Source organism: Melanaphis sacchari, unplaced genomic scaffold, assembly GCF_002803265.2.
Source record: "Melanaphis sacchari strain LSU unplaced genomic scaffold, SCAv2.0 Contig1805_pilon_pilon, whole genome shotgun sequence".
NCBI classification, from domain to species: Eukaryota; Metazoa; Arthropoda; class Insecta; order Hemiptera; family Aphididae; genus Melanaphis; species Melanaphis sacchari.
In genome coordinates, this window is record NW_020270854.1 from 1 (window position 1) to 9,484 (window position 9,484).

At 31.1% G+C, this 9,484-nt stretch overlaps 2 protein-coding genes across 2 annotated transcripts; both read left to right on the forward strand.

Annotated features, from left to right (window-relative positions):
* The first annotated feature begins 2,672 nt into the window (after positions 1-2,672).
* LOC112592579 (zinc finger MYM-type protein 1-like) lies at positions 2,673-5,415 on the forward strand. The gene is made up of 3 exons (XM_025336683.1): positions 2,673-2,772; positions 2,842-4,924; positions 4,989-5,415. The coding sequence occupies exons 1-3, from the start codon at positions 2,673-2,675 to the stop codon at positions 5,413-5,415; spliced, it is 2,610 nt and encodes an 869-aa protein (XP_025192468.1).
* A 936-nt stretch (positions 5,416-6,351) lies between these two features.
* On the forward strand, positions 6,352-7,262 carry LOC112592580. Its single transcript, XM_025336684.1, has 2 exons — positions 6,352-6,393; positions 6,624-7,262. The coding sequence occupies exons 1-2, from the start codon at positions 6,352-6,354 to the stop codon at positions 7,260-7,262; spliced, it is 681 nt and encodes a 226-aa protein (XP_025192469.1).
* Positions 7,263-9,484: the final 2,222 nt, after the last annotated feature.

Genomic DNA, 9,484 nt, shown 5'->3' on the forward strand with positions numbered 1-9,484 from the left:
GTTGTGAGTACTGTTGGAACGCAATTTCTGATGGGTCCACGGTTATCGTTTGTATCGCACGCGCCCCGTGTGTCGCGTGAGAGTTCTGCCCGTGTCCCGAGTTACTACGACGTTCGTCGTTTTGTTTTTTGTAACATACCGCGATTACAATACATGAAGGTGTCGCGTGAATTTTGATTAGTATTACCGCTGGGTGGGTGGTTGCGTATATGATTGATTATTCATCCTACATTGTGACCAGGGCCGGATTTAGGGCCGAGCGAGTGGGGCCCACGCCCAGGGCCTCGCACCTTACATATTTATGTGAATAAAAATTTTTGAGTATTCGTATTTTATGCTGCGTTATTGATTTTATAATACACAGATATTCACTGCTGTACAGAAATATGGCAACCGGTTCCACGCCGTAAATTATTATGGAATAGTTAGATACGAATATGAATATTTACTTATAAATATAACTATCAATGATTACTATTCAAAGCAAGTCGACTAGGGGAGCACAATTATCATTATAATTAAAAATCGTGGAAATACCAGTATAAGGCATTCAGTCATTATTTATAGTTTATTTATAGATTGACAAAATTAATTTTATTTGGCCACTTTATTTTCATTTTTTACTATCATTTTACTATCTACACTACTGGTGAATAGTTGTCGTCTTCTATCTTGTAGAATCTACAATGTAGATTGATATAAGCTACACAATGTAAGTAATATACAATTTCATTGTTTTGTTATTAATTATTATTGTCTTACAGACGAGTTGCTTTTTTAAAATTATGTACCCGCGTTAGACTTGTTACTTCTTAGTTGTTTTACTTTATTACTTTACTTTACTTTATTATTAATATTATTATTTATTATTGAACGCCGCTAAATCTAAAATCTTTAAAAATAGTTATTTCTATGGAGTATGGAGTGATACCTGTAGTGGCGGCTCGTGGGTGTTGTTGGTGTGACTTTAAATATAATATCGGTAGTCATAGGAGTAACAAATTATTTAAAAATACGAAAATATAAATCTTACTAGTCGCAAGTCGCAGTAGAAAATGTAAATTAAAATTAGCAACCGACAACGCTGTTAATTTTAAAAATAAATTAGGTACCCAATATAGTAGAAGGTATATAACGCTGTCGGTCGTCCTTACGCGTACAATGTACATAACATAACATCGCAGCTTAAACAATAAACGTATCCGCACGTGCACGATTGCAGCCCCCCGCTTATTTACATATTCAGAATATTGTTCGGACGACGCCGGTCGTCCAAACACTGCTCGTATGTAGTGTGTTCGGTATCTGAGAGAAACGAATTTAATGTTCGCACACGACAAATGTAATAGAAAAAATATGTAGAGTAGGTAGTAACCAATAGGTAATTTATAACTATTTTACTTTTTAGTATTTAAAAATTTGCAATTTTTTAAAAAAATGTAAAATTAAGAATATTATACAATTAATTTCCCATCTGACAGTTTCAATCATAACATGTAATGTTATCGTTGTGTGGACGAAGGGGGCCAGGGAGAAAAAGTCGCGTATTGGTATAAAATAGTCGCAATTGAAACTGGGTTTACGACAGTATAATATGCCATGCTTTCGTTAGTTATTGTAGGTACGTCGTTATAATTTATTAAATTAAAGTTTTGCCAGTATATTCACTCACGAGCCGTTACTAGTTACTTTTAATCAAATTCAATTTCTAAATAACTAATTAAAATAACTAATTAATAAATACAATATAAATATAAAAATAAATATTATTTTGTTTTATTTTTTTATATTATTAAGCCCAAAAATACAACAACTGCTGGATAGTTTCTTTATTCACATTTTTCATGTTATTCTTTACTTATTATATCATAATATGATAATATCAATATGATTAATTTATAAGCTTATTGTAAACTTTATTACAGATTGTATATTTCGAAATAAAAATAAAAAATATTTATTATGAAAAATTTTAAATTAAATTCAATCTACTTCTTGTTGCCACAAGCTATAGGTACTAATAATTGTTAAATTAAAATAACGTAGTTTTATACCGTACGTATTATGGTTAAATATGGTAAAGTGCGGACGTATTTCAATAATAATAATAATAATAATAATAATAATAATATTAACTATGCATGCTTATAAAAATAAATACTAATAGTTACAAATTCTCGAAAGATTAACTAGACGTCAGATTGTCAGAGCAATGTTTGTTTTCTCTTTCAAGCCCACGCACAATATTTTATATTCAACCTTTAAAGCTAAAGATAAATGTTGAACATTTCAATTTTAAATGAATATTAAATTGTTTTGAGACAATACCTACTTAAACAAATCGATATGTCATAGTGTCATACACTCATACCCTTAAAAATATTATACCTAGTCAATAATTTTTGTAATGGATCGATTTACTTAAGATTAATAAAAATAATTAATTGCTTTGTTTGAATGCGTTTTGTCTATGTTGTGCGTCGGCCAGAGAGAGAAAACGAACAGTGCGCTGATGTCATCTTGAGAATATTCATAATTAATGTTATGTATATTATGTTCCTACTTTTTTTAAATAGCTGTTAGGCGTTTATATTCAATCTAAATAAATAAAATAATCGTATAGCGTGTACTCGTGTACATTTTACTATTTTAGATCATTTTTATTAATCAAAATGAGTGGAAGAGACCGTGACAAGTACCGGTCACACCCATTAGGACACCAAAAAAGAATTAAAAAAATGGCCAAAGAAGAATTTTTGAATAAGCAACGAGGTGCTTTTCTACACTTTTTAAATACAACGAATGAAAAATTGTCATTAAATAATTCGTCAAGTATTTCAGAAAAAATAGAAAGACACGAAAATCCGTGCTATTATTTATCCGAAACCATGGAAATATTGCCATCAACATCTAAAAATAAAGTACACTTTCCAGTAGACGTTCCAGTTGAAGAAACTTTAAAAATTACCTATGATAGAACAAATATCCAACATGAACATCCAGCATATTTTTTATCAGAAACCATGGAAATATCGACATCACCATCTAAATTAATCAAACTATCACACACACCGGAAGAAGAAAACCACTCATCAACAGCTGAAAATAAAAATCATTTTCCAGTAGACGATTCAATTGATGCAACTTTTAAAATTAACTCACGCAGAATTGATATCCAAGAAATTGATTTGAGGGATCCAGCAAGCTGGATAGAAGGTTTAAGTCAACATTTAAGAGATGAAATCATTAAAATTGGACCAGTTAGAGTTAATAATATTGACTATCCTTTACATACTATTCAAAAGACTTCAAGAAAGTTTTCTGATAAATATTATTATAGAACTTTGTCAAATGGTGAAATAGTAAATAGACAGTGGTTGGTTTATTCAACGTCTAAAAATCTCACATTTTGTTATTGTTGTAAATTATTTCCAAGTTCAGATCTACGTCAGAGTCAATTGGCTACTAATGGCACAAATGACTTGAAATACATGAGTGATAATTTGAAAGTTCACGAACGTTCAAAGCCACATATAATTGCTGCTCAAAAATGGATAGAATTAAAAACTAGAATTTCAAAATCTCAAACGATTGATAAGGTACAGCAAATAGCTATAGAAAAAGAAAAGACACATTGGAAGAATGTCATGATTCGTATAATTTCTGTTATACACTATTTAGCTAAACACAATGGTTCATTTAGAGGATCCACAGATGTTTTATATGAAAAAAATAACGGAAAATTCCTTGGACTAATTGAAATGCTTGGTAAATTTGACCCAATTATCATCGAACATTTACAACGTATAAAAAATAAAGAAACACACATACACTATCTCGGACATGATATACAAAATGATTTAATCGAAGTAATGGCAAAGGAAGTTCAAAAAACAATCATACAAACAATAAAATTGGCCAAATATTACGCAATAATAATGGATTGCACTCCGGATACAAGTCGTCAAGAACAATTATCAATTGTTATTAGAATTGTAGATATGGACATAGAAAATGAATCAACAGAACCCCGAATAAAAGGATATTTTTTAGATTTTACAAATATTCATGATAGTACTGGTTTATATTTATCAGATGTATTAGTCGAGAAGTTAAAAATATATGGTATAAGTTTGAACGATTGCCGAGCACAAGATTACGACAACGGCGCTAATATGATTGGACAATACAAAGGTGTCCAAGCACGAATACTAAAGCAAAATCCAAGAGCTTTTTTTATGCCTTGTGCAGCTCATAGGTTGAACCTTGTTCTTGGAGACACAGCAAAAAGTTCTGTTAGAGCCGTGCATTTCTTTGGTACTGTTGAAAGACTTTACACATTATTTTCAGCATCTACGGGAAGATGGGATATATTTTCTAAACATTGCCATAAGTGGACAGTAAAAAAATGGTCAGAAAAAAGATGGGAAAGCAGATATGACAGTATAAAAGCAATAAGATTTCAAGTCAAAGAAATTATTGATGCCTTGGATGAAATATCAGATGAAACACGTGATCCTCTAATCAGAAGTGAAACAAATTCATTAATTTCTGAGATTCGTTCGTTGGAAGTTCTAATGAGTTTATGTATTTGGTACACTGTATTATGTGAAGTTAATATAGTAAGTAAAAGTTTACAAGGTCCAGATGTAAACTTGGATATTTCATCAGAATTACTAAATGGACTAATAAAGTTTTTAACAAATTATAGAGAAATAGGATTCAATACTGCTAAATCGGAAGCCAAAATACTTAACATGGATTTGAAGGTATCAAACGAATTTAAAATACCTAGATATAGAAAGAAAAAAACAATGTTCGCATATGAAGGCAATGATGAGTTATTACAAGATCCTGAAGAGGATTTTAGATGCTCTTATTTTTTAGTTTTAATGGATGGTGCTATTGGATCAATCACTCGACGGTTTGAACAAACATCGAAATTTAACGAAATGTTTGGTTTTTTTATTTAGAATTGGAAAACTTAGTTTGAAACCACATGAACAACTGAAAGCAAATTGTATGGACTTAGCATTATATCTACAATCAGGAGATGAAAAAGATATTTGTGCCAATGATTTAATTGAAAAACTTTTGATTTGCCAAAACATAGTCCATAAATCGGTAACTCCTATTGAAGTTCTTAATTTTATAAAAAAAAGCAATGGAGCCTTTCCAAACTTAGCCATCGCTCTTAGGATAATGTTAACAATTCCTATAACTTCAGCTAGCGCAGAACGTAGCTTCTCAAAGTTAAAGCTTATAAAAACGTATTTGAGAAGTACTATGTCCCAAGAGCGTCTTTCTGGCTTAGCTTTATTAGCTATAGAAAAAGAAGAATCCGAAAATTTAAATTATGATAAAGTAATTGAAGATTTTGCGGTTAAAAAGTCTAGAAAAATTAAATTTAAGTAATTTTTAAGATTTTATTTAATAAGTATTTTATATAAGTAATAATTAAAAACCAACTAATTTTAACACGTATTGACTTATTATTTTTGTATTTTAGTTTATTTAATTTTTGCGATTAAAATATTTTCCTTTTAAATATCTACCTAAATAAGTATTAAGTTGGTAAGACTCACGGTAAAATAAAACTCAATTTTACTATAACAATAAATACTTTTTTTAATAAATTATTAAGATATTATAATATAAATATAGGATATTAGAAATTATATTAATATTATGATAAGTGTATAATGTATAAATAATCATTAACTGCATATTCAAGTAAATAATTATGGAAATTAGGGTTATCTCTTTTTTGGTGATGAGTGGCAGTATTAAATATTCCATAAATTTAAGGCCTCGCGGAATGTATTCCGCCCAGGGCTTCACAAAACCTAACGCCGGCATTGATTGTGACGAAAAATGTCCTTCGCGATTACACGTAAAACATCGCCTAACATTAAAATTATTTTTCCTAGAATTTTGGACTTGATTATTATTCCTACCTTGGAAACTATTATTATTACGATACGATGTGTTTTGATTATTATTTTGACCATGGTTAACGTTATAATTATTGTTAATTACTGATGTGTATACCCATAGAATAACATATTCAAACAATGTATACTCCATTCCATTTAAGAGCGCACCGGGCGGCCGACGAAAACCGGTAGATTTTCGCGCATGCTAGAGCGCGTTTCTTCAACGGTACGTCGCGGCGGCGGCACGGTGCACCGTCTATACAGAGTGTTGTATAATGTCACAACATTTTAAAGGTATTACGCGGTAACACGTCGTTTTGTTTTTTGTGCGCATTTGCTGTTTTTTTTTTTTTTTTGCTGTTCTTTTTGAATTTTTTTTTATTTCGTTTCATTTTCACGTGACACTACAGGCATCATGGCTAATGTATCACCTTCAAAAAAAAATCCTATGGGAAAGGTAAGTTAAAAAGATATATACCTATTTCGTATATTAATAATAATAATTATAATATGTATTGAATATATTATTATATACCTACCTAAATTATCAGTAATTTATATATAATAGTATGTATTTAATATATATATATTTTTTGTATATTATACATTATTTAACATAGTTTTTTTCGTATTTTATTCCAACCTATTTCATCATCTCAACGCATTATGATTGTGAATGCATATAAGATGAAGTTGAGAAAAAATCCAGACGTAACTGTTAGTGACGCTCGCATATATATTTCTAAACTACTTGGAATTGGGCAACGGACAGTTTCAAATATCATCAGTGAATATAATTCCAAAAAAACTGTGACCTCTCCAAGCAAAAATCGAACGAGGACAACATTTAAAGAAAATTTTGACGAAATACAAATGAATGCAGTACGTTTGCATGTACATTCATTTTGGTTCAATAAAACAATACCAACATTGGACAAAATACTAACTACTATAAATAACGACAAAACTTTGCTAAACATTTCAAGGACGAATTTGTATCGTATGTTGAAATTTATGGATTTTGTGTACACAAAACGCAGTCGCAACAGCCCCCTTGTAGAAAAGAACGAAATTATTTTGTGGCGTAGACGGTATTTGGCAGATATCCGTAAATATCGTGAAGAAGGGCGACATATCTATTATCTTGACGAGACATGGGTCAACGCAGGCGATTGTACAAGTAAAACGTGGGTAGACAAGACAATTAAATCGCCTCATGACGCATTTCTACAAGGACTCACGACGGGTTCTCAGAATCCATCTGGCAAAGGCAAGAGGCTCATTGTTCTCCACATTGGGTCAGAAGACGGGTTCGTGCCAGGTTAGGTTTTGAGTCCAAAAAAACAACCGACTACCACGAAGAAATGAACGGTGACGTATTTTATAACTGAATGGCAAATGTATTACCACTACTTAAAGATAATTGTGGAATTATAATGGACAACGCACCGTACCACTCCATGAAAAAAGAAAAAATTCCGAATACATCAACAAAAAAAGCAGATATCTTACAATGGTTACTGGAAAAAGGCGAAGTTATTGATCGACCTATGGTGATCACCGAATTACTCGACATAGTTAAGAGAATAAAACCACAATACGAAAAATATATAATTGACGAACTGGCCCAAACACACAACAAGAAAGTTTTAAGACTTCCGCCATATCATTGCGAGTTAAACCCAATCGAATTGGCGTGGGCTAACGTAAAAGATCATGTAAAAAAAACAACATCAGCTACAAACTAAGTGACGTCAAAACTTTATTATTAGAAGGTATAGAGCAAGTGGATGGAAATAATATGTGGAAAAATTTCGTAAAACACACGATGGAAAAGGAAGAAAAATTCTACAACATTGATGTTAGAACGATACAATGAAATGAAACGAAACGAAAACACTCTGAGTTTTTAAAGTTCAACTATATTATAATAAAAACAAAGAGTGCGGAAGAAGCTGCACGACGCCACGACACGACGGAGCACGACAGGGGAGGGGGCTTATCGAACGGTATGTCGACCGATGCAATGCCGGAATTACTCTGACTATTGCACCACAGGGTAGGTGACTGATCGATGCAATGCCAGAATAACTCCAACTATTGCACCATTGACCGAGTCACAAACCGTTCGACAAGTGAGGTCTGGGAGGCCGCCTTTCCTATTTGCGCAAGTCTGCCCGGGTGGGTCTTACTACAAAGTCGGAAAGACGGAGAATGGTATTAGATGGTCGTGTCGCGGGGTTTTATCGGTCTATCGGCAATTACACGGGTCGGTCCCGTGTTCTGCTGACAAGAAACACGGAAGATCCCGGTGAATCAGTGATTACACCAAGTCGGTCTCGTGTTCTGTGACGAAAAGCACGAAAACCCAATCGCTAACTGCCGATAGACGTACAATTTTCGGGATAAGTGCAAATGTCCATAATTCTCCACGCACATTACCAAATCATAATTGAGGCCTCAATGCAAAACGGACTTTTCCATTTTTCTAATTTTCAGTATTGCAGGTTTTCTGTTTAGGGTATTTTGATTGGCGTAAAAACATTCAAGGATATTAAAAAATTCTAAAAATCTTCTTCAATTGTTTATAAATTTATTCTTTCTAATTACATTATTTATTGCTTTTCTTAAGATTTAAAATTGTTTTCTACAAACGGACCTTTTCCGGAATAAGTAATTCGGTTTGCACAATATTTGGAAAGTACGGTTTGGAAAAAGATGAAGATTTTATCAAAACGTACATTATGGAAAATGTACATTTGTAAAAATTGGAAATAAGAATAAAATGGTAAATATTATTAAAGGATTAGTATAATTATAATGCTATAGATTTAAACTTCATTTATTTATTTACCTACCTTGGTAAAATATCAAACATAATAATAATTATAATAATAAATAACATATCATACCAACCAAAATTATATAATAAGTAGTGTAACAATACATTTTAGTAAAATTTTTGAGTATCAAATAAAATAATTATTAGAGACTAGAATGAGTTATTTTATAATAATTGATTTACCTACCTTGGTAAAATATCAAACAAATAAAAACTTATAGTAATAAATATAACATTATAACATACAAAATATACCTAATAGGCAGTATAACAATACATTTTATATAGTAAGATTTTGAGTATCAAAAAATAATTAGAGACTAGAAATGAGTTTATTTTATAATAATTGATTTACCTACCTTGGTAAAATATCAAACCAAACATAATAAAACTTATAGTAATAAATATAACATTATAACATACAAAATATACCTATAACAGGCAGTATAACAGTACATTTATGTAGTAAGATTTTGTATCAAATAAAATAATAAATTATAGATTAGAAATGAGTTAATTAAACATAATAATTTATTAAAGTGTATCTTCTTCGTATTCTTGACAATCTTCATCAGCTTGACTTCAACAGTGACTTCATCGTTTAAAATATCATTATAAAAATCTTAGCATCGGGTGGTATATTGAAATACTTTAACAGTCTTATTACATCATCCTTACAATACGTAACTGAACGAAGTACAACAAT